This window comes from Mesoplodon bidens (genome assembly GCF_964165515.1).
Source record: "Mesoplodon bidens genome assembly, chromosome: 4".
Lineage (NCBI taxonomy): Eukaryota > Metazoa > Chordata > Mammalia > Artiodactyla > Ziphiidae > Mesoplodon > Mesoplodon bidens.
In genome coordinates, this window is record NC_138160.1 from 14,906,110 (window position 1) to 14,932,093 (window position 25,984).

At 43.7% G+C, this 25,984-nt stretch overlaps 1 protein-coding gene across 2 annotated transcripts in view; it reads right to left on the bottom strand.

Moving 5' to 3' along the window:
- Positions 1-25,984, bottom strand: part of RETREG1 (reticulophagy regulator 1) — a 123,946-nt gene that overhangs the window by 16,202 nt on the left and 81,760 nt on the right. The window contains exon 1 of one of the 2 annotated variants that reach the window (XM_081233525.1): positions 24,359-24,773. The exons of the other annotated variant lie outside the window; for it this stretch is intronic. Coding sequence (XP_081089651.1) covers positions 24,359-24,393 — 35 coding nt within the window. The 5' untranslated portion in view covers positions 24,394-24,773. Of the gene's footprint in view, positions 1-24,358; positions 24,774-25,984 lie in introns of those variants that run through there. 2 annotated transcript variants of the gene reach the window in all.

The window sequence follows — 25,984 nt, forward strand, 5'->3', positions numbered from 1 at the left end:
GGATCTCCTGTGAATACTGGACGATACTAGGGAAACAGATCTTTCACATGGTGTGTGGCTGTCTTCCCACCATCCTTGGCGCTGATCAACGTGCAACGAAAGGCCCAACAAACAGAAAAGAGGGCTGAAAAACAGTGTGAATCTTTACCAAGTTCTTCACCAAAGTTCTTCTTCTTCTATGATTGAAGCTCATTCGAGGAAGAAATTTAGTTACCAATGGCTTCAGCATGAATATTCCAGGGCTTAGTTTTTTTCTTCCATAGTTTCAGAGAGAACATGCATTTTCCAGGTTCAAAGGGAAGTAAGGTCCTTTTGTGGGTCTGTCTGTCCTTCTTTCTTTCCTTCCCTTCTCTCTACCCTTGCTTGCTTCCTCCCTTCCAGCTAGTTTTCTCTCTCCTTCCTACCTCCCTCCAGCCAGGAGATAAGGACCTCTTAAGCGTCCCTCCCTTGTGACCACCAGCTCCAACTTCCCAGACTCTCCGAGAATCCAGTTCACGTGGTTCCCAGTGGGAAGCCACACCTCCCAGCCTTCCCACAGCCATGGCATCTTTCACATGGGCTCTGCCCAAGGATCTGCAGCTGTGCAGAGCTTGCCAGAAAAGCTACCAAACTGAGGCCCTGGCAGATTCCGTTTAGTTACATTCTCCTTAAGAGAAACTAGAGGGACAGATTCTTGACAAAAGACACTGCGTGGTCAAGATAAGCAGCTGTTTCCTGAAGAACCGATATGGTTCCACCAGTCCGAGAAGTTCTAAGGGAATAAGAATTAGAGAGATGGCCCCTCAGACAAGCAGCCTCGCTTTGGCACAGAAGGGAGCTCTGCTTCCCAGTAGAATCCGAAGCCAACACCCCTTCTTTCTGCCTCCATAACCCTACTAGAATACAATCAGGCATAGACGTTAGATGTGGCCAAAGTAATCTCGTTAGGCAGTTCCCACGTGGGAAGTGTGTGTGAACCCCAGGGCACTGTTTCGATAGCATCTGTCATGGCCTCACTCCAGAAACTCTGATGGAGCAGGCTGGGGTGACCTCAGAAATCTGCCTTTTGAATTAGTGTCCCAGGTGATTCTGAGGCACGTATTTCTTATCCTAAGAGTTACAGTAAGAAATATCCAGTGAGAAAGTGTCAGGCCGCAGAGCAGGGAGGTGCCCCCCAGGGGGGTCCTGGCCACTACCTGAGTTGAGCATCAGAAGTGAGAGTCCAGGGCTTCCCTGGTGGCGCAGTGGTTGGGAGTCCGCCTGACGATGCAGGGGACACGGGTTCGTGCCCCAGTCCGGGAAGATCCCACATGCCGCGGAGTGGCTGGGCCCGTGAGCCATGGCCGCTGAGCCTGCACGTCCGGAGCCTGTGCTCCGCAACGAGAGAGGCCACAACAGTGGGAGGCCCGCGTACCGCAAAAAAAAAAAAAAAAGAAGAAGTGAGAGTCCAAAGAGGCTGGAGTTGGAGGGACAGAGTGTGGGCTGTAGAGGCTGCACAGAGAACACTGGCCACCTGCAGGGTCCCCTGGACCCTCCAGCTGAGGGCGCACGTGTGAGGAACAAGGCATGGGAAAGGACGAGAGGGAACAGAGTCCTGTGCTCACAGGGCTGCGAAGGATGCCTGGAAATCCTTCCCGCCGACTAGACTGGAAAGCCTCAAAATTCACACGTCGGGTAGAGTACTCACAAGGGTCCTACCTCAGCAGCAGAGAATAATGAGCCCTAGACTGAATGCTGCTGTGGTCCTAACACGTCTTAAAAGCAACGTCCAAAAGGATCCAACTGATTTTAAGTAATTTAACTGTGTGATACGTAGGAATAAAAAGTGGTGAGTTTTGTTATGAACCAAATAACCCACATGGTCAAACTGAGATCTGAATGATTTTAAAAATTTTTCTTTCATACCTATCTTTTTTCTTAGTTGAGTTTTCATTTATTTATAGCATAGGAACTTGCAAAAATGAAATTTTAAAAAGTATGTCATTTACAATATCATCAAAAAAACACCAAATTCCTAGGAATAAATGTTACTAAAGATGTATAAATCTCTACCCTAAAAACTACGAAACATTATTAAGAAAAACTAAAGAAGACCTTAGTAAATGGAGGAATATGTTCAAGGAGTAGACATATTGGCATATTGTAAATATATCAATTCTCCCCAATTTGACCTACAAATTCAAAATCTCATCAGAATTTATAATGCCAATTGGCTGCCTAATCCTAAAATTTAAATGGGAATTTAAAGTACCAAGAACAGCCAAGGAAATCTTGAAGAAGATAAACAAAGCTGCAGACATATGCTACCATATTTCAAGCCCTATTATAAACGCTCTTGAATACACACACACACACACATACACACGTATGAACACATAACTATAATTTTGTTTTTCTTTTATCTTTTGTGTATAGTTTTTAGTGTAGAGGGTTATGCATCCTTTAGGACATTTGTTCCTAGAAATCTGATGGGTTTTGATGCTATCATGAACGATGTACTCTTTTAATATATGCATAGTGATTTCCTTGCACAGTATTTATGCAAGAAAATAGCAAACTAATCATGATAATAAATGATGACACTATAGTTCAGTGGGTAAATAATTTTTTATTAACCTTTTTTCACTCAAGTATAGTTAATTTACAATGTTGTGTTAGTTTCAGGTGTACAGCAAAGTACCTTTTTTTACATGATTGTGTACCTTCTTTCTTTAAAAATCTGCTTAACAAAAACAGTCTTTAAGTGTTATATTAAAAGACAAATTAGCCTTTGCACAGCTTAAGGGCTCCATACATGAACCTTGAATGCACTTGGTTTTCAGGGTGCAGCACACAGTTCTCCCCGTTAGGGGGTTCTGTGAGACTAAGAAATGTGACACTCGGGTGCTCTTTAAAAATAGACGGTAATTCTGGAGGAGAGAACACGTGCCAGCAGCCTGCTACATCTCTTTCACCCCAAGTGTCTTTGAGCACAACCAAAAATTATGCTGAAATAAATGAATCCTGGCAGAGAACAGATAACGGGTCTCAGTGTCATTTCCCTTCCGTTCATTTCAGTCACCACGCACTGAGTGCGGTTGTCTGTCTGTCACCAGTCCCGCCTCAGGGATTTCGCGATGACTAAGGCACAGCCTCTACCAGTGAGCGACCCCAAAGTGATTTCTCTCTCGCTTGTGTTATATATTAAATTCACGTTTACAAAATGACATTTCATTGAATCTAGGGCTGTTGGGGGGAAAAACATTCAAAAACTAAGCTGGGGACTGGATATATGAGGAGAGCCTGTTGAATATAAGATACTCTCTTTGCATTACTGTACACTTTACAGGATAATAAATCTTTTTAGCTTATACTAATCAACCTAAAAGTCAGAAGGTATTTTTATAACTGAAAGTAATTTTTCAAAGCAAAAGAAGAGATTTTTTAATATATCAAAGCTCAAATCCTTTCACGTATTTCTTGAGCTTTAGATTTGCAGAGATGATTACCAACAAGAGACAGGAATCGTGGAGCAGATGGAGAGAGAAGGAGAGGAGGGTGAGGTGGAGACAGAGGGCACAAACGAAGCCTGATGGTCGGGTCTGAGTTCCTGGGTTCTGCTGAGCCCCAAACAAATTCAAACATGGACGCCCTCTTTGTGGAGCCCATTCCCTTTTTCGCCTTAAGCTGGTTTCAGTTTGGTTTCTGGCATCTGCAATACAAAATAAAGTGCTACATTTTTCCGGGGAGGGGGTGGGCAATGCAGAACTGTAGAATATATTTTAAATTGTAAGGTAGAAACAACTATTAAAAAGAGTTATGGAAGAAGATTCCACAGAGATCAGCATGACAATTTATTCACTTTTTTTTTTTTTTTTTAGTCTTTAGTACCTGGTTTCGTTTGTTACTTTTTTCACTTTATTTTTTAATTTTTATTGAAGTATAGTTGATGTACAATATTATACGTTACAGGGGTACAATATAGTGATTCCCAATTTTTAAAGGTTATACTCCATTTATAGTTCTTATAAAATATTGGTTATAGTCCCTGTGGTGTACAATATATCCTTGTAGCTTATGTTATACCTGACAGTTTGTGCCTCTTGCTCCCCTCCCCCTATGTTGCCCCTCCCCCCCACTGGTAACCACTAAGTTTGTTCTCTATATCTGTGAATCTGTTTCATTTTTGTCACATTCACTAGTTGATTGTATTTTTTAGATTCCACATATGAGAACACATAGTATTTGTCTTTCTCTGTCTGACTTATTTCGCTTAGCATAATACCCTCCAAGTCCACCCATGTTGCTTCAAATGGCAGAATTTAATTCTCTTTCACAGGCTGAGTAATATTCCATTGTATGTACCACATCTTCTTTATCTATTCATCTGCTGATGGACACTTAGGTTGCTCCCATATCTTGGCAACTGTAAATAATGCTGCTATGAACGCTGGGGTGCATGTATCTTTTAGAATTAGTGTTTTTTAGAAAAACAGTTCTATTTAGGTGATGGTTTTAGTAGAATGGAAGGATGCTAATAGAGTGCAAATTTCACACCAAGACAGTTGATGAAAAATTCAAGTAATGGGGGTTCCAGGCAATGTGAGAAAAGAATACTAGCTAACACTCAGCAGGAGCCAGGCACCGTCCTATATGTTGTGAACTCACTGTCATATTCCATCCTTACAGTCAGCCTATGAGCGAGGTCCTATGATTTATTCTGTCCTACAGATGAGGGAATTGAGGCTCAGATACATTAACTATCCTGCTGAGGTCACAGAACAAATACACACAAAATAGGGCCTTCATAAATGGAACCGAGAATGCTTATAATGGGAGGTTGAGACACCGGAAGAACTCTCTGGAATGGAACTTGGCATCATTTCAAAGCTGAGTGGGAAAGAACACTAGAGCAGTAACGTGGACAGATTATGGACTCCCTGAAGGCCGAGCTACAGAAATAGAGATATCGACACAGCATCTCGGTTCCCAGGTGAAGCCTGGGACCAAGGAGTTTAGATTCCTATTTTCTCTCTCCACTGCTTCAGCTCTTTCCAAGCCAGGACCCTCAAGTGATTCCATACCCTGTGCCAATGATACCCTTGATCTCTGGGCCCTCCCAGGCCAGCACTGTGTCACAAGAACTGTGTGCATCTCCTCCCTGAATCTCTCCTCCTGAGCCCTGCCCACCTCCAACAATACATCATTTTCTTTTGCAGCAATTTTTCAATTGAAGTTACTTTCCTTTGTAATGTTGACACCTCATGAGACTTAAATGCCCTGAACGGATTCACAGATACGGCTCTGTCTTCAGCAGCTGACAGAAGTTGACTTCTATAAGGCACATAAAATATCGAATGAAGGAATGGATATAAACAATGAACAGATATCAAACAAAGAAAAACAAATCAAAAATAGTTTAGTGACTTTTATTGATTTTTTTAATGAATTTATCCGAATGCTTCTATACATTACCTATCACAGTAATTAGTGTGTATTCCTTTATATGTGTAGGAATACATCATAGGCAAAAAGTCTAAAAAATTTGGAAGCCAACTTTCACTTATATGGAATAGCTTTATTTTTTTTTCTTTGGAAATGCAGAATTAAACTGCCTTCGAAATTAGGTAACCAGGAAATAGGGCTCATTTATTTCAAATGTTTCCTGAGGTGGAAATTAGTATTTTGTGTGGAATTCCTTCTGGCAAAACTTGGGTCCTAACACCTGACTTCTCCATGGAGATCCCTGGATCCAGCATCTTCTGTAGACATTACTGTCACATGACCCACGAGCACCTGTGCGACCCGTGGAGACAGGACTGGGGCTTGTGAAGTTGGCCAGAATGTGAAACTCCATGAATATCCATCCTTCTATCGGGATAGGGAAAATCAGTCCCTTGTTTGTTCCTGTCAGGTGACCTCAATCCACTGGAGAGTATTTTCAGCTATTGCTGTTTCCTCTCAAACACATGTGCACGTACACACACACACACACACACACACACACACCTTTCTGGTCACTTTTTAGATTTTCCATATCCTTAAGAACTCATATTGCAATAACCATTTCCAAAGATGTTTAGAAGAACCGTCAAAGTACCTCCAGAGAAAATACATTATTTTACACTAATTTATTTTATTTTTAATCCATAGGAATTGGAAATTGAAGCCAAACCATATTTTACAGAAAGTTAACAATGACAACATCCCAAACTTCTGTAAAAGGGGATTTGCTATAACCTAAGCTGTCACCTAGCAACCGGGACAAACAGCTGCTTCACCCATCGCACCTATAAATATGCTTTGGCCGGTAGCCCTCGCTGCCTGTCATTCTCGGCTGGTGACTAAAGGTCTCATGTTCTCTGTTGCTAGTGAATATCTGTTGATATGAACTCCTGCATAATTTTTCTTAGAAAGGTCAGTCATTCTCCAGTTACAGATTTGAACATTTCTGAGTGCGATGTGTTAGAACTGTTTTTAATCCTCTGGATCCATGTCGTGTTCCTCCGCGTGCAGGCATGTTCGTGTGTGACTGTGTGTAGGCAGAGCAACAAAATAAAAACAGGGATCCTGTTTCCCTGCACAAACACGCACAGAATTAGAACCGTGACAAAGCCAATAAGATATGTCAACTGGAGGATTAAATAAGCAAACACAAGATTAAGAAATTACAGACCACTCAATGTGAAGCTGTCACTTTCTCAGACCAATTAACCACGTGGACAACGTCTCCCCCGGCCAGGGACAAGGAGGCGCCACCTGAGTGTTGGCTCTTCCTGCCCTGAGAAGCTGAGCCTCACCGCCCTCTGGGCAACTTGGTGTTTTATTTGGAGCTCTCTCGTTCTTTTTAGACCAAGTCTCAAATGAATTAGAGATCAGTCACTCTGTGAAACTGCCCCTTGCTTCCTTCCACCTCAGTCTCTGCCCTGCCACTTCCCTGGGTGCAGAGATTATCAACTGTCCAATCTGCCAAGATCACCTGGAAGCCTGGCACTCAGCTGCCCATCACATTACTTCTTCTTTTTTTTTTTTTTTTTTTTTGCGGTACGCGGGCCTCTCACTGTTGTGGCTTCTCCCGTTGCGGAGCACAGGCTCCGGACACGCAGGCTCAGCGGCCATGGCTCACGGGCCCAGCTGCTCCGCGGCACGTGGGATCCTCCCAGACCAGGACACGAACCCATGTCCCCTGCCTCGGCAGGCGGACTCTCAACCACTGCGCCACCGGGAGGCCCCCATCACGTTACTTCTTATGATTCTAGTTTCCATGAATAGATGCCAGTAGAAGTTATTTTCCAGCGTTTTCAATTTTGTTAACTTTTCAACAAGTAGACTTCCATAAGCCCAGGGCATGAACAATTTAAATTCCATTACCAGCTCCAAACAAGCTCCTACTTGAGACCTGCAGGAGATTAAACACCCTTTCATTTGTGAACACGGAGGTTTGCTTTAATCACTACCCCTGAGGGAAGAAAAGGTTTCTACTTTATCCCCGAAGGACAGATAATACCTGAGAACCAGGAAACGCTCCCCAAGGAAAACAGAAATTGTTCTTGTAAAGCAAGTTTGCTAATTCAGATATAAGCCTTTCTTTTGCATTCTGTTTCGGATCCACAATTTCCAATGAAGTACTGTCCAGGATTTACTGCAGTTGGAATCAAAAGGAAATGTCCTCTCCTTGCCTTTTTTTCTTTTTCTTTTTTTTCTTGTTTTTTACCTCTGGCCTAGTTACATGAAACCTAAGCTTCTGTGACAATTCCGAAGATTGTATTTCTTATGGTGCAAAAATTTTTCTTTAACAATATAGTTCCTCATTTTGTTTTTTGAGAGACCTTACCCATCACACTGGGCTGGAACAGGTATATACAACCCAAACAGACTGAACGATGATAAAGTTCCTCCAGAGGGTTTTTTAAATGAAGGCCAATTAAAATTAATTTTTTTTTTTTTTTTTTTTGTGGTACGCGGGCCTCTCACTGTTGTGGCCTCTCCCGTTGCGGAGCACAGGCTCCGGACGCGCAGGCTCAGCAGCCATGGCTCACGGGCCCAGCTGCTCCGCGGCATGTGGGATCTTCCCGGACCGGGGCACGAACCCGTGTCCCCTGCATCGGCAGGCGGACTCCTAACCACCGCACCACCAGGGAAGCCCTAAAATTAATTTTGTTGGGAGAATTTGTTGTCAGCCTTTGTGTTGAAGGGGGTACCTTGGAATATGGCAAACCTGGAGTCAGTGACCATCAGTCATTGAGATATTTATTCAAAAGGCTACATTGTTAAATCATAGGCCACGGTTCCACCTTAGTCCTTTAAAGACTGCATCTCCCGTTTATCTCCATTTAAAAGCCAGTGAATGATGTGGGTGACTCTTAAAGGAACATATACCCTTACCAAGAGGATCACTCTTGTCAGTCATAGAAAACAATGAGAATCGCATTATGATGTTTTACTGCTTGCTAAACTGGCCATCGGCCTCCCTCAAAAGCAGATTTCTAACAATAAGCTATTGTATGGATATTGCATGTTTTAATGGTAAAGAATGTAATAGTCAACAGCAGCATGGGGGAATGTGGGGATGTATTTGGGAGTGGGGAGGGCACGGACTAGAAAGGAGTATGTGTGGAGGCAAGGGAGAAGCGGATCTGGGCACAGGTTACCGAGGAGGCATCTCCTGCCCAGGGAGGGTGTGCAGTGGTTGATGCTATGGAGTGAGGACAAATGTCAAAAGAACGTATTTCTCCTAGTGATGGTTTCTTTAGGAAAACAAAATTCTAAAAAGTAATGAATAGAGCCTGTCTGCTTTAGAGAGTGAGTTTATACGGGATTGCATTTCCCCCACGTTCTCATACACACAGAACAGCAATAAAAATCTGGCCGATAATTAACTAAAAAGGAGTTGCCTTCAGTGCATTTCTCACCACCTTGATAACCGTCATTGTGCATTTTATACCTGAAGACTGCAGGGGTTCCTGCAAACACTTACTTAAAGCGTTCCTCTGACATTTCACTTCCATTCACATTATAAATTCGCTCAGGAAAACTTTTTCTTAAAATTTTGTATTCCCTTGTGCAGTGAAGTTCAGTGAAAGTAAATGAGACTGGAATGATCTAGGCTGAACCTTATGCCAGTGAGAGAGGCGCCTGCCACCTCCCCCATCCTCCTTCATTTTTGCAGACACTCACACCTGCCCCCAGAGTCCAAGTTCCTGTCCGTGGTGTTCAGGAGAATCTAACGGCTGAGAATCTAAAAGCACGTGCTTTCTGTATGTGTAAACTGCCAAGCCAGCGTATTGGAGATCATCTGCTTGCCCAATCTTCTAGCCATTTCCAGGAAGCCGCCGACAACTGAATCAAATCTCCTAGGCAAGTGCCTATGTGTTCACAACTCCTGCAGCTCTCTCCGGGGCACACGGTTACATCCATACCCCTTTCTCCTCTCCCTCTAGGTCACTGTCTACTGGATTGGCTAGTCAGTAAAATGTTAAATGCCTTCTTGTTTTTATACACATATAGAATGTATTATTATCCCATGTTCTACTTGTACTCTAGTGTAGGGATGCAAAATTTGCCACCCCAAGTTGTCTCTTTGGCATGCATATTATTTCGCGGTGAAAACAATCAAGGCCCAAAAAAACTCAGGAAGAAACTTTGACCTTCCCCCTAAATGCCTAAAATAATGTATCAACAGACAGAGGGCTTGTTCCAAGAAGCAAGCTAGCAGCAGAGACATCTGCGAAGAATATGGGGTGAGTGTGGTGAGGGAAACTCAGCAGGACCTAGAGATCAGAGCCCACTCTGGGTCCCATTGTCTCTTCCTGGCCCAGCAAACTTTTACTTACCAAACATCAGCTTTTCTATCTCCATGTCAATTGCCTTCCTAGCCTTTGAAGTTCCAAACCACTACCCTCAACACCTCTTTTGTCTTTAGCTGAAGATGGTAGTTCAGGTGAGGGTTTTGGCCATTCTGGAGAGTTACTCAGTTCTCCTAGGTCTCTCCCATGTGTACACGTTATTAAACTTTTGTTTTTCTCCTGTTAATCTGTCTCGTGTCAATTTAATTCTTACATCAGCCAGAAGAACCTAGAAGGGTAGAGGAAAATTTCTTCCTCCCCAACACGATCATCTACTAACATGAAACAGACTTGATAAGAGCCTATATAGTAAGATGAAACAGCTCTTTGATCAACCTTAATCATTTATTTGGTTGGCCAAAAGTTCGTTCAGGTTTTTCCGTTAAGATGGTATGGAAAAACCCGAACGAAACTTTTGGCCAAACCAATACTTTTCCCATGTGAGAACAATCCAGAACCACAAGGACAAAAGTACTGTGAAATGGCATTTAACTGGGCCTGGACATTCCAAGGGTTGTCTCCACCCAGTTAAGTAGATCAATTAAGTGGTGCTAAATATTTCATCCTGAGCTCCTTGTGAGTTCATCAACCTAGGTGAGAGCCACAAAGGTAATGAGTCTTCAGGAAACTGACCACAGCCAGAAGGGAACCAATGGGGCCAAATGGTCAAAGAAAATCACCTATACTTAAACAACACAATGACGATTTTAAACAAACATTCACTGAGAGACAGAGGGAGATATCTTTTTTTTGTTGTTTTTGTTTTTTTGCGGTACACAGGCCTCTCACTGTTGTGGCCTCTCTCGTTGCAGAGCACAGGCTCTGGACACACAGGCTCAGCGGCCATGGCTCACGGGCCCAGCTGCTCCGCGGCATGTGGGATCTTCCCAGATCGGGGCACGAACCCGTGTCCCCTGCATCGGCAGGCGGACTCTTAACCACTGCGCCACCAGGGAAACCCGATTTATTTTAATCATTGTCTTGAAAGATGTTCTAGGTTTAGAATTGTATTTTGATCAGAACTTAATTTATTATGTATATTCTTCTTTCTTTTTTTTTTTCCCTAGCTCATGCTACCACAATGCATTTTCAAGAAATGGAAAAAATGGCTCATCAAAATGTTGGGTTCTAGAAAAGGTAATTGTTTGTAAAGACAGATATCTGCCTTTGTTTCTCTTACAAACAAAGCCCATACCTTCTAGTCTATGTAATCTTCCACAAAACTATCCAGTGCCAACATGATCTGAGTGATTCCTCTACATACCACAGCCACTAGACACCCCAGACGCTAAGAATATGATTAGGTTCACTTAAAAATTCAGTTCACTTCGATTATATAGTCCAAGAGGCCAGGAATGAACCAACTCTGTGAATTCTGTTCTGAATTGACTCTTTGGAATCGTAAGAGGTAATGAAATTAATGTTCTTTTAACAAATTATGCGGAAGAATGCCACAGATCAGTGGCACGGCAACCACAGAAGTCCCTGGGAGGCTGTTCTGACTAGTCTACAGGAGGAATTCGGGTTTCTCAAGTCTATAAAATAAGGAGCTGGACCAGATCGGATATTAACTGTTTTTGGATAATGGCCCCCTTCAAAATACCTCGGGAATTCAGAGGGTCCATGGGCCCCGGTTTGAGTGCTGCTGGATTCGATAATCAATGATGCCTTCTGCTCGAGGATTTTATAACCCACTCACGTTTACCTAAAAGGCTGAATTGAGGAAAACTCTAAATATGTCCTCTACTTTTATGAAATAAACATTTATCTTCTCCTATAAAGAGTTGATTTAGAAATTGATATTAACTTGAGAGAGGAATACTTAAAGCTGGCAATATCCCTTAACACATCCCTGGTGGTACTGATGGGAAAGAGAATCTCAGCCAGAAGCTCTCAGTGACCCTTCAAGTACTGATGTCAAAGTGTCAGATCTCAGGCCGAAAGCAGTTCCCAGCAAACAGACCTCCTAATAAGCTGAGAAGGCCCAGTCTGCTTCCATTTTCTGAGGCTGTGAGGGTATTAAAGATGTAAAATGTCAATATCTGTGGTCCTGTAATGGAGAAACTTAAAGCCATATAAGGAATTTCATCTTTGCTTTGCAACGGGTTGCTGATTTCCAGGCCCTGGGGATTGCAAGGCCAGAGCAGATGCCCAGCTGGCCTGCCTTCTGCAGGCTCAGTCAGTTGGACCCCTGGAATTCTGTGTTTGGTCAAAGCAGGGACCAGTGATTTCATTGGAAACAGTGGAGCAGGAGACCAAAGAGATGGGGGTCAGAAGCTAAAGGCAAATTTACCAGAAACAATGGGCACTCCTACCTGTCAGGGCCTAATTACCTGAGAGTCATTCAACTTCCTTTCTTAGATTTTCATCGTGGGCTTTAAAAGAGCTATCACAGTCTATCTCCATCCGTTGCAAACAGTGGTCACTTTTAAGCTGCTTTTTCAGTATTAGATAACTTTCCTATTCCCTTATCTGGGCTGGTATAGGTGATTAATTCTCAATCATATTAATGAGTAATTGGCATGAATATTCTTAGACTCAGGGTAGAACTTGAATGCTGACTGGAGACTAAGAAACCAAGCAGTACACCCTCGGGGCAGTCAACTCAATCCAATAAATATTAACTTATGAATACGTGCTGCGGGAGTTATAAAAGTTCCAGTTGAGTTAGGGCTTGCAACAAAGATTGGCGTTCTGGCATAAAACACATCCCCATGAATTACTCATGATTTCTAGTTTCATTTATTTAAAGAGGAGCAAGAATTTAATGACGAATCAAACAACCCACATAAAGGATCATTCTCAATTGTTATACCTATCCCCCACCAACCTTTTTAGCTGTTTGTCCACTTTTTTCAAAAAGCATTATTTATCAGCAACTGGCCCTTATTGATTCTTTCTAATACATTCAACAGTTTTCTTAGGGATAAACAACTATATGTATTAAGATATAAGTTTGTCCGTTGTATCAAAGGTCTAAGTGATGGGTTTAAACAAGAGAGCACTTCATTTCTCCCTCATGGACAGCAGAGCACAGTGGTCCAGGGCTGACACAGGATGTCTATAGTGTTGAAGACCCAGGCTCTTTCCATCTTGATACTCCATATTCTCAAATCACACAGTCATCCCATGGACCACTGCAGCCAGCAGGGAGGGGAAAAAGGAAGCAGAGGGCACTTCCTCTCCCTTGAAGTCATGGCCTGCAAGTTGCATGCAAAGCTTTCACCCACCTCCCATTGGCTGGAATGTAGTCACATGGCCATACCTGGCTGCAAGGGAACCTAGGAAATGTAATTCAGTTGCTGGTGGCCATCATTGGGCTGAAACTTGAGATTCTACTATCGAAGGAAAGGAAGTCGAGTATTTGGGAACAACCAGTAGAGGCTCCCACAACAATACTCCTTTTGATCTCTTATTTCATCAGTTTACATAATTTATAATTAAAATTACGTAATTACAGTAGCAATGACAATGGGCCTTAAGAGATTTGAGAATGAACGCTCTGACTCAGTAAGCACACAACTCAAATGGTGGAAGTGGTTCTACACTAGAGTCGGGGAGACAAACGTGTTCTCTAAAGGGCCGGAGGGCAAATATTTTGGGCTCTGCTGGCCATACAGTCCGTGTACGCAACTCTGCCATTACAGTGTGAGGGCAGCCACAGACAATGTGCAAATGGAAGAGCGTTCCAACAAAATTTGATTTATAAAAACGGGCTGTGGGGTGGATTTGGCCTCCGGGCTGCACTGACCTGCTGGGTTCAGGGTGTCATGGGCTTCAGCCATATGGTTATACAGCGGTGACGGGGATCACTGATTAGCCCAGCAAGCCAACCGGGAACCACTCCAGGAGCTTTTAGTCTAAGGACACCTTTCACTTACTGTGCATGTACCAAGGGCCAGGAACTTCATTCGGAGCTTTATAATATTCTCTCTAATCCTCTCAACAATCAGACAAGGTGGGTAAAATGCTCCTGTTTTCAGATGAGAAAGCAGACACGACCAAGAAAACCCAGATTTGAACCCAGGTCTTTCCAGCTCCAACCCACCAGCCTCCCAAGCCTGTGGTTAGAAAAACAGTCCTTTTGCCAATAACACATGAAACATAAGCACACAATTTCCTGTCACATTGCTGGTGAAGCTGTTGTATGCCAGATTTGACTTGTCAAGTATTAGAATGAGAAAGTTTTCCTCTGATCTTAAAATAGTCCTTGCCCTAAAAGTTTATCCAGGTTTTAGCAAAAGGCATCTAACTTTCAGATTTTTCCTGGGTAGAGTTGCTAAGGTCTCAAGCTTCAGAACATTGGTATCTAATGGAAGGGGAAAAGTCAAGGTGCCATCAAAGTCAGTGAAAACTTTTAGGGTCTTTCAAAGTTTATCTTAATAAACAAAGATTATACCCCACCCCTTCCACCTCCCACCCCGACTTCTTACCCTAGTGCAGTGGGCTTCACCCACATAAGCACTCCACCCTCCCCAGGTATGGCAGACCATCACACTCTTTCCAGAACCTTCCTGACGAGGCCTCGCAACCCTTTGAGAGCTCCAGGCACCATTTCCAGTTTATAGGAGTTGGCAAGAAAGAAAGAAGTCATCTGCCATCAAACCTTCAACACTTATGGAACAAACCGTCTCCCATTTTCCCCTCTGCTGTGCCCAAAAAAGGGATTATCGATTACTTCCTTTATTGTCGCCGCCAACATTTGTCGTATCTTAGTTTACTGAGCAAATCTCTTCTTGTTTCAGCAAGCAAGTCGATTAATTCTAGGTTTATAATCTATTGATGTGTGTATTCCTTTTATTACGAAATCTACCTCTCAAAGTCTTCCTTCATACAAACAAATACGCTTCTAAAAGGAAGTTTTTAATGTATTACAAAATGGGGAAATTATGACTATTTAGAATTCACGTTCAGTTTAATTACTTTGGAAGGAAGGTTATCCACCACTTACGTTCCAAGCTACTCCAGAAACACTGAGTTAATTTCTTAGAGAAGAGAGCCACGTTTAAACATACATATGACACACAATTAGTGAGCCCTGCATAGAATTCTCTCAGTAGTAGACACTAGTAATGTCCAAAAATATAGAAACACATTTGTAATCCCCTCATCTTGTCTGAAGATGAAGTTTATAGGTATAACTTCTATAGGCATAATGTGAAGATGCTCCACTGATAGATGGGCTTGCTTTCCAAAATAAAACACTTGCTTAGAGTTCAACTAAAACCCCACCAGGAGATGTCACTTCCTGAGTCACAGGGTCATACTGGTGCACAGCCGCTCCTTCTGTTCACAGCTAGCAAAGAGGCTGCCTCGCGCTGGAAATTACTATGCGGCACCTCTTGAGCACTACCACAAGTGGGTGTCTGCCCAGCTCTGGGGGACCAGTCTCCACCCTGGAAACAGAGCAACCCGTCATAAGTCACAGTTACGGGGGAGAGGAGGCATCTGGGGGTCCGACCTCTCCCTCACCTCTTTCCATATCAGGCACTCACAACTGCAGCCCCCCTCCAAGAGGAAGACTCTGCCGTCTGGTGACTCCTCCCCAGATGCTGCTGAAGCCACAGAGCAACACTTTTAATAGCCCTCGGTGGCATTGTCCCAGTGGGCGACAATCACGCCCAGGGCAGGCTGATCCTGCAAAAATGAGGCTGTTGGCGGTGGTGGTGGGGGGCTGGGCAGTGTGTTCTGGCCTGGAAGGCTCACGGGAGCCTCCTCCCAAGGGTAACACATCTGTCCTCTTGAGCACTGAGCTTGTGTGTGTCTCCCTGGAACAGCCAGGACACTCCCTACCCCACTGTTTCCCAAAGTCTGCATCAGGACACTCTGTGACCTAGATGTACTGCCATGTGTTGCTACATGCAGGTATCCCCTCGCCTTTGCCAATGTGGGATGCAGAGGTGGCGGGTACCACGGGTAAGAAACCAGTTCCTGGTGTGAAGGCACCAGGGGGAAGATATAAGAGAGAGAATGGAGGCAGGAGAGGATGAGAGAGAAATCAGAAAAAATTCAGGTAGAAACGTCCTGCCTGATCGTCTCACTTGCAAAACACTGGATGAGATGAGGTTACTCTGGCCAAAAAGCCAGAAGCCAGGATGCCCCCAGGAGGTCGTGTCTATCTCCGTATTCAGAGTTCACTGGCGGTTTCACAAGAACGGCTGAAGAAACATAAACAGAGTTTTAACTCACTTCTGCCTGAAGGTCTTTCCTCTGACTTTGGGCTGGTTCTTATTATACATTCTTACTAAGCTGCCACTTGGCCAACCAGCCCCAGAAACCAACTGAAATCCCTTGACCTTAGTTGAAAGAGAAGTGTGATTACTGAAGAAAATTTCTGATTTTCAAAGCAACCTTTCTTTAAACACTGCAAGCTGATGCCCCATTTTCTCAAACACAAAATGGAGGTATTGAATTTCTTTCACCTTAACTCCAACCTATAACTGACCTTCTCTAGAATTGAATCACTTTTCGTTCCCTTGTCTTAAGTTTAAAACTAGCTGAGGGGGACACTTCATTTTCTGTTTCTTCATACCGATGTATGTACTGGATTTGCCTGCAGCTGTGGCTATTCTCTTGGTAATCACTTTATCTCACTCTGGTGCAGAAAGGGTTTGAGGTCACTTATAAAAGTACATAGATAACAGGGCTAAAATAAACACCTCAGGGAGCGGAGCCTATTAGTCCACAGGATGTATTTGTACAAAATGGTGCACCTTGTCCAGGAGATGCCGCCCCTCACGAGGGCACAGGGCTTGGGGGTAGAGCCTGCGATGGACTCCAACCCCCCACTGGCTCTCTCAGCTGGATGCCTTGTACACATCCCCTGCCACCACGGGGGTGGTGGCCCTACAAAGGAACAAGGCTAAAAGGCCTGATGGGAGAGAAAATAGGAAAGCCCAGGGGAAGAAGAGCATCCAGAAGTGCATCCAGAGGGTCCCATATACTATCTAGAAGGGAGCTGTAATTTTACCCCCAAACGGCTAAATCAGAGATAGAAATACGATCATTCAGAAGATTCACGGTGCCCATAAGATTAAAACAAACCAATCAGACAAGAGACAACGTGTGCCGTGAACTCCCTCCTGTGGGTACTCAGCTCACCGTCAGATGCATTGGGCAGACATCCTTGTTCCCCAGAGAAGACGTAAATACTTTGACTCAACACACGTCACTGGCATGACACCCATGCTCACTTGGGTTAAATCAATTACAGAAAGGATCAAAACAATGTGAACCAAACACACACCCCTTGTGGCCCTTTCCAAACAGACCATCTAGACCAAACCAGCCAGGAACGCACCAACTCTGTACACACCCGTGGCTGAGCCCACCGTCTAGAGAGTTGGATGGATTACACATACTGAATATCCTCCGTATTATCATATATTCTGTGCTGCTTAAGGAAGCGTATAACTTATGTAAGTATTATTATTATTAACTACTTTTTGAGGACTTACTATGAGCCATTCACTAAGCTAAATATTTAATGTGGAATACTATATTTAATCTATAGGACAAACCTATAAAGGAAGTATTATTATCCCCATTTTATTGATAACAAAATGAAATTCAGAGAGGCCACCCAGCTAGTCAATGGTGAGGCTGGGATTTGCAGCCAGGACTGGAAACAGCTTTGCATCATTCCACAGACCATGCCTGCAGTCACTCTAAAGAACAGTTAAAATAGTTAGGTGTTTATGCCTAAAGACGTCAGCTTCAACTAACTAGGAAGTTATTCTATATAAATAAGTATATTCATCAAGACTACTGGAGCATTCTTCTGTTAGGAAGAGATGTCACTGGTCTGCAAGGTTTTTTAAAAACAGGAGAAGGAGGGGCTTCCCTGGTGGTGCAGTGGTTGAGAATCTGCCTGCTAATGCAGGGGACACGGGTTCGAGCCCTGGTCTGGAAGGATCCCACATGCTGCGGAGCAACTAGGCCCGTGAGCCACAACTACTGAGCCTGCGCGTCTGGAGCCTGTGCCCCGCAACAAGAGAGGCCGCGATAGTGAGAGGCCCGTGCACCGCGATGAAGAGCAGCCCCCGCTTGCCACAACTAGAGAAAGCCCTCGCACAGAAACAAAGACCCAGCACAGCAAAAATTAATTAATTAATTAATAAACTCCTACCCCCAACATCTTGTTAAAAAAAAAAAAAAAACAGGAGAAGGAGCCAAATGGTAAGTTTTACCATCAATATCCTTCCAAACGATGTGATAAAATTTTATAAAAATAGTAAACAGGGCTTCCCTGGTGGCGCAGTGGTTGAGAGTCCGCCTGCCGATGCAGGGGACACGGGTTCGTGCCCCGGTCTGGGAGGATCCCACATGCCGCGGAGCGGCTGGGCCCGTGAGCCATGGCCACTGAGCCTGCGCGTCCGGAGCCTGTGCTCCTCAACGGGAGAGGCCACAACAGTGAGAGGCCCGCGTAAAGCAAAAAAAAAAAAATAGTAAACATTTTTTCTCTCTCTACTAGTTTTATTTATTTATTTTTTAATTAATTTATTTTTGTCTGCGTTCAGTCTTCACTGCTGCATGCGGGCTTCTCATTGCGGTGGCTTCTCTTGTTGCGGAGCACGGGCTCTAGGTGCGTGGGCTTCAGCAGTTGTGGCTCACGGGCTCTACAACGCAGGCTCAGTAGTTGTGGCACAGGGCTTAGTTGCTCTGCGGCGTGTGGGATCTTCCCGGACCAGGGCTCGGACCTGTGTCCCCCGCATTGGCAGGTGGTTTCTCAACCACTGTGCCACCAGGGAAGCCCCCCTCTCTAGCAGTTTTAAAATAAAGCCCCAAAATTCATTGACGTTCTTCAGGAAAAAAGGGGTTCATGTCCTCTCCCCTCAAATCTGTATTCTTTCACTGCTTGACCAACAGGACGTGGTAGAAATGATGCTTGGCCAGTTTCTGGACCCAGGCCTTAGGAAACTGCCAGCTCATACTTCATACCCTTTGATGCAATGATTACCCTAATGAGAAAAATTAAAGTGGCAAAACAATCTGGAATAATAGAGTAATATTAATATAGGTGGAAAAATCCAAAGGATAGCATATTTTGTAGGCATTAAAAATGCTCCCCAGGGGACTTCCCTGGCAGTTCAGTGGTTAGGACTCCATGCTTCCAATGCAGGGGGCGCAAGTTTGATCCCTGGTTGGGAAACTAAGATCCCACATGCCACAGGGTATGGTCAGAATAAAATAAAATAAGATAAAATAAAATAAAATAAAAAAGTAAAATAAAATAAAATAAAAATGCTCCCCAAATGTTTAATGCCATTGGGAAATGCTATGAGAAGAAAAAGCAGCATACAAAATTGTATGTATCATATATAAGTATTGTAACATTGCCAAGAAAATTTGTCCAAAGAAGTACTAGAAGACAAGACATAATAATCCTTTTTTTAGGGTAGTAAGATTACAGTTGATCCTGCCTTCTTTTTTTTTTCCTTGAATTTTATTTTATTTATTTTGATCCTCTCTTCTTTATATTCATTTTTCTCTACACTATTTTTGTTTCCCCCAATGGACAGTCATAACACCTTTTAGTGGGAAAACACCATTGTGTACGAGATTTGACCCTCAGGGTAAGCAAGCCTGTGCCCTCACATACCTTCTGTGGGACACAGATTTCCATAGTGAGGAGACCCCAAGTGGATCCAGACATGGATTTGCCCACGAAGAGACCAAAGGCTAGGAGTAGGGCAGCCTGCCTGAGTGGGCTGTCCCTCTGTCAGGGACAGCTTCTCTTGGCAGCCCTGGGACAGACCTCTCCATGGCCCACCACACAGCAGCTGCAGCCCTCCTTTGGCTTTGGAAAGCAAAGACACCTTCCTCACATTTTAGGGATGGCAAAGAATTAGTCACCCTGTGTTGATAAAATAGAAATGAGCTTTAACAGGGCTTGATTACCAGAAGCTTGCTGGGGAGCCACAAGGGTTGGGAAGCACGTTGCTTGTTAACTGGTGATTAAGATTATCTCACACTAAACACACTCTCTTGCAACAAGGATAGACTGTGTTATTCTCCATGCTCTTAATCAATTTCAAATATTAGCCCATCTGGGTCAGAGTAGGATTTCAAAAGTGGTAAACATTGCCTATGCCTGAGACAGATTTCTCCACGACCACATTAGAGGGTGGAAGAAAAATAAATCATTCATTCCTTCGACAAACCTTTCCCGAGTGTCTAGTATGCCTTAGGGATGTATAAATGGAGAAGATGGAGCACACTTAGAGTTAAACACAAACTCTTGCCCCAGTCCACAGCACTTGGGTTCTGGGGCTGACCCCTGTGGGTTTGCAAGAACCAGTTTTTCCCATATCTTCTGAACCCCGCTTTCACTGACCTCATGTCGGTGGCCTGAAATTGACCACAGTGATGTATTTACACCACAGAAATCAAGAATGCCAAAGAGCAGAGAGCTGGTTGCTAGACATTTACCAGCACACCACTGCCTACAAGGCCCAATGAGGGGTCCCCATACATCGCCCCCGCTCACCTCCAGCCAGACTCTCCCGTCTCCTTGTGTGCTGACCGCACTGACCTTTCTGGGTGTTGAGCCCACCTCGTGCATCGCCACCGTATAACGATACACGTGTCTGTCTGCACAGGCTTATTTATTCACTTCACCTCTCTGTGCCTATTTCAAAACCAACGGCAGCATAAGGACTTTGGCAGGCCTGTGAAAGCTGAAATACACTTGTCTGTGGGAACCCATCTCGACCGAACGTCCAGACACACAAAGCTTGAGCTGGGGCGTGCTGGTCAGACTTCTTTGTGAGGCTTTTCTTAGCCTCACTTTATATATGAAAGAAATAGTATTATCAAAGCATAGGCTTCATCCACAAGGTGAAATTAAGCCTATAATCAGGCCAACCTGAATCATTAAAACATCTGGATTAAAGAATACATTTAAATCAATTTCTTTTAAACCTTCCAAGACTAGAATTCAGTGTGATTGCTAATGCCATTTCCAAATACTACAGAGGCCACTGTGCTTTTATTTTTTTTTAATTTTAATGTAAATACATTTTTTTTAATTAATTTATTTTTGCCTGCGTTGGGTCCTCGTTGCTGCGTGCGGGCCTTCTTTTTAGTTGCGGTGAGCGGGGGCTACTCTTCATCGCCGTGCGCGGGCCTCTCATTGCGGTGGCCTCTCTCGTCTTGGAGCACTGGCTCTAGGTGTGCGGGCTCTAGAGTGCAGTCTCAGTAGTTGTGGCGCACGGGCCTAGCTGCTCTGCAGCATGTGGGATCTTCCTGAACCAGGGCTCGAACCCGTGTCTCCTGCATTGGCAGGCGGATTCCCAGCCACTGCGCCACCAGGGAAGCCCCATGGCCACTGTGCTTTTAAAGAGCTTTGGTTTTCTTAAATACAATAGCCCTTCGTATATCCAGAGCTCAAATATAGGGCAACCTCTCCACTCCAGGGCAGGGCAGAGCAGCCGAGACGGCTGTTACAGAGTTAGTTTTAGAAGCTCAGTGACCTTTTTCAAACGTTTGCATCCTTACTATGTTATATGAGACGTCAAATAACAAGCTTCAGAGAGCCCTGCGTTAGCAGCCAACATCTTGCTTCTTAAATGCTAAAACTGCACACTGTCCTTGGGTAATAGTCTCCTAAGTCCAGGTAGCCTGGGGTCCACCTGCTTCAAGGCAGCTGGACTGGATGATGTTTCACCTGTCCCCATCCCCCCACCACCGCAAATCGGGCTACTGAAGACATCCCAGGGCCCACCTGCTACCTCCAAGGTGGGGTCCAAAATGAGGTGGGAGGCAGGATGAGAAACCAAGGGAGCCAGGCCCCTGGCCAGGAGATGATTCTCCTCGTATTTCTTGATCCTGTCTGCCTCCCCGGTCGTGGCCCCTACTTTCTTCCTTCTTCTTTGGCACCCGATGCTTCCTGCTTGGCTTTCTGCCTTCCTCACCCGGCGTCAGAACGGCATTCTCTCACACCCTCTCCCTCACCTCCTGACCGTGACACTGGCGCAGAGTCTTTGGAGGTTCTTACCAAGAGCGTTTATTACTGGCAACGAGATAAACAGCAAGGAGGAGGGTCTCTCCTCCGCCTCCCCCGGCCCCCCAGGCAGCTGTCTTCACGTTCGTCCACTTGGTGAATATGAAATGGTGCGTCGGGGTCACTGGACCACAGCACACGAAGCAGCCAGCCCGTGAGGTGCCCTAAGCACGCACCCAGATACCCTAACGAAGCCTCCCGTCATTTGCTTTCCACTGATTAAGTTCAGATTTCGCTCACTGCCCGTTGCAGAGCCATTTGATTCAGCAAATCCCAAAATGGGACTAAAGTAACAGGAAGAAGCCTGAATGTGGCATTCACCCAGAACCGGCTGCAATCAAGCTTGAAAAACACGTTTGGCCAGCAGATTCGAGACTTATAATAATAGTTATTTCTCTTTTAGATGTGGCACCAAAAGACGTGTCCAATGGCATGTAATCTCAAATTTAGCAAGAGTAAGATTCCCTCTCAAATGTAATATTTTACTTTTAGCCTGGCTCTAAATGTTCCCCCTGTCTGGGGTGCCCTTTCTAACTTTCTGCACAGATATGGAAAAAAACAAACAAATGTATGGAGCAAAGTATATTCCATAGAAAACTACCAACTGTTGAGAGCTGGGAGTTATCTCATCAGAATAAAAAAGGTGAGGCAGGGGTAGCCTACTTCAAAGGAGTGAGAGGGCGTTTCCCACTTTCAGCAAGTTATTAGTCTTTGGTAATAATAATTATTATTAGATATGTGTATAGTGTGTGTGTGTGTGCGTATGTGCATGTGTATTTACTTATTTATTTATTCTCCTTCGTGTCTGTTTATCTTGTAACCGGTAAAACATTCTTAGAAAAAAACTTTTGTTTGTTTAGTTTACATCATAAACTACTTGTTCAAAATATTTATAATTATCCACAATTAATTATGATTTAATTTAATTGTGGGAATGTTCCATTTCATTAAGGCAACCCTTATTACATTTCTTCCAAGTCTCTCCCTTCAGTCTCTAAAATGATCAGGCCCCCTAGATACTTACTTCAGGTGTTAAAATGGTTTATAAATACTTTCCATTCACAAGTATTTATAAAAGTGCCTATTCTGTGCAAAATTCTATGCAGAGAGTGGGTGGGAATGCCATGATGTAAAGTGAAAAAGAGAAAAGTCCTGCTTTCAGAAATGTTCAAATGTCATAAGGGGGATACGTACAATACGGGTAGATCACCCATCATCTCAAACCAAGACTGACATCTAAAATTCTCTGAAAGTGTTTTCTCAACTATTTAATTAGTCCATGTCCTAAATCTAGGCACTTGTGTGAATGTCATCTTCAAGTACTTGATTTAATGTCTCATTTTATATAGACAGTTCTTTCATTATTCAATTAAATGTGAACTTAACGTCCCCTTTGATGGACGGGGAAGGAACTTGGAAGAAAATGAAAACTAGAAAACTAAAGAGAAAAGTAGCTTTTAAGGACATGATTACAACTGATTATAGTCAACACACACACACACACACACACACACAAACACACCATACCACCATGGCTGAAAAGGAATGCTTATACAAGGACAAAAAAATATTGTGGTATTCCTGTTCCTATTTATTTATTTATTTATTTATTTGCGGTACGCGGGCCTCTCACTGCTGTGGCCTCTCCCGCTGCGGAGCACAGGCTCCAGACACGCAGGCTCAGCGGCCATGGCCCGCAGGCCCAGCCGCTCCACGGCACGTGGGATCTTCCCGGACTGGGGCACGAACCCACGTCCCCTGCATCGGCAGACGGACTCTCAACCACTGCGCCACCAGGGAAGCCCACCTCTTGTCCTTTTTTTAAACAACTTTCTTTCTACAGCTTCATATCTGAATTTCAATGACCCTAATTTGAATTCCAATTACACCGATTTATATAAATTTTGTTAACACAGCAATGGGGCTAGAAATGGAAACTTCCAGTATGGACACAAGTTGTGCTCATATTAATAGAAATAACTGCCTGCTTCCTTTCCCGTCTCTATCCCCCTTTCTTAGAGCCAGATATTGATAAAACATTAATACAGTTAATGTACTGCATATGGGGGCCCAATGATCACATTTTCAAAGATAAGATCTATGGTAAAAAAAAAAGTATTGTAATACCAAAACGGGCATATTGGTCTAATTATTAACCTTTAGAAATGTTCAAGTCTTTAAAATGCAAGCAATTTACAAAATGTTCACTAGCTTCGATTTCTAACAACTACCATCTGAAGTTAAAAATCAAACACCAAAAAACTCAAGTAGACTTTACAGGGTGTAGGAAGAAACACTTTTTGATAATTTTGGGCCGTCACTTCCTCACCCAAGAAAAACACTTACTGGCATATGTTTCTACGGGTATATTCAGTTAATTTTATGTCTCTCTCTTCATGCTACAGAAAATTCTATTTCCTGGAATTAAAGGACTGCACTCCTTTTTAAATTTTAATTCCAACTACCTTTATAAATTAGTCACAGTATTTTTTAGAAAGATAACCAGCACATGAAATAGACTCAAGCAAAAGTAAATGTGTATCATCATTACCTTGTGCCTGATCCAAAGTCCTCACCTTCAGGCATTTCTGCCCTTTGAAAATAATAACAAAGTGGAGAAGGCTGCAGCACTTTTGTGGTACGACAGTGTCTCCTCCACGCCAACGATGACTGCCAGGCGGGAAAAACCCCAGTAGTCAAGTTCTTTTCTTTTTGGAGTAAAACACTCCTCCCCTACCCAGAAAGTAGGTGTTTACAAACTTCCGAAGCCCCGGCCTGCCTTGAATGAAGCTAGGAGCCGGGTTCTTATGACTGTCCCCTTCTAAAAATAAAGAGGTCACCTCTTACTCCCAGGACCGTGACAGACAGCTGGGAGCAAGCGCTGCCCAGCTGCCCAGCTTTTTCGCTCCAGTCCTGTGAGCTATTAACCTTTACCAGGATGACTTCACCTAAGCCAGCCTACCCTTTCTATTTCCTGCTGTTTCCTGGCAGGACAAGGCACCCCCAAAGGGCGGCGAGCTTGAAACTTCAGCCTGGGCTATCAGGTCTCCAACTCACGGAGGGGCTGGAGGGTGGAGAGCAAAGTGGGCAGGACCGCAAGAGCTGAGAGGTTTGTTTGTTCTGGAAATGCTTAGCTACTCAGCAAAAAGATCCCTTCCTCACAAAAAAAAGGGGGGAAAATGCCAATAAACAATTGTGTTTGGAGAGACATTGTTTGGCAAGAAAATCTTCCTTTGGGTCTAGATTTCTCAACTCTGAAGTAAGCACACAAATACGAATCCGTGTGTTCCTTTGGGCAACGGTTTTGTCCCTCGGTTTCTTCTGAGGGACTTCCCTCTGTCATCAGGGACCAGCCTGACATTGGAATGCGGCCAAGCTGTGGGCGTGAGATGTTCTGATAGCTTGGCCCATCATTACGTACGAGTCATCAATCACCAGGTACCCTCATTCCCTGCAACTTCTAATAGCAGGACGAAAATCACTTCACTTCTTGCTTTCAAAAAAGCTGGACGAAACATTACTGAGATCCCTTTAGGAATATAACCTGAAAACTTTGCAGAAAAACTTGAAATCATTTTTTTTTCCTGATTGGGAAAGTCAAGTAAGGCTGTAAGCAAGATCTAATTATTAAGAAATAATATACTTTTCTTAGATACATGCACCCCAATGCTCATTGCAGTACTATTTACAACAGCCAGGACATGGAAGCAACAGATGAATGGATAAAGAAGATGTGGTACATATGTACAATGGAATATAACTCAGCCATAAAAAAAGAACAAAATAATGCCATTTGCAGCTACTCGGATGGACCTAGAGATTGTCATACTGAGTGGAGTACGTCAGACAGAGAAAGACAAACGTCATATGATATTGCTTATATGTGGAATCTCAAAAAATGGTACAAATGAACTTATTTACAAAATAGAAATAGAGTCACAGATGTAGAAAACAAACTTATGGTTACCAAAGGGGAAAGGAGGGCGGGGAGGAGGGATAAGTTGGGAGATGGGATTGACATATATACAGAACTGTATATAAAATAGAAAACTAATAAGGACCTACTGTATAGCACAGGGAACTCTACTCAATACTCTGTAAAGACCTACATGGGAAAAGAATCTAAAAAAGAGTGGAAAGATGTATATGTATAACTGATTCACTTTGCTGTACACCT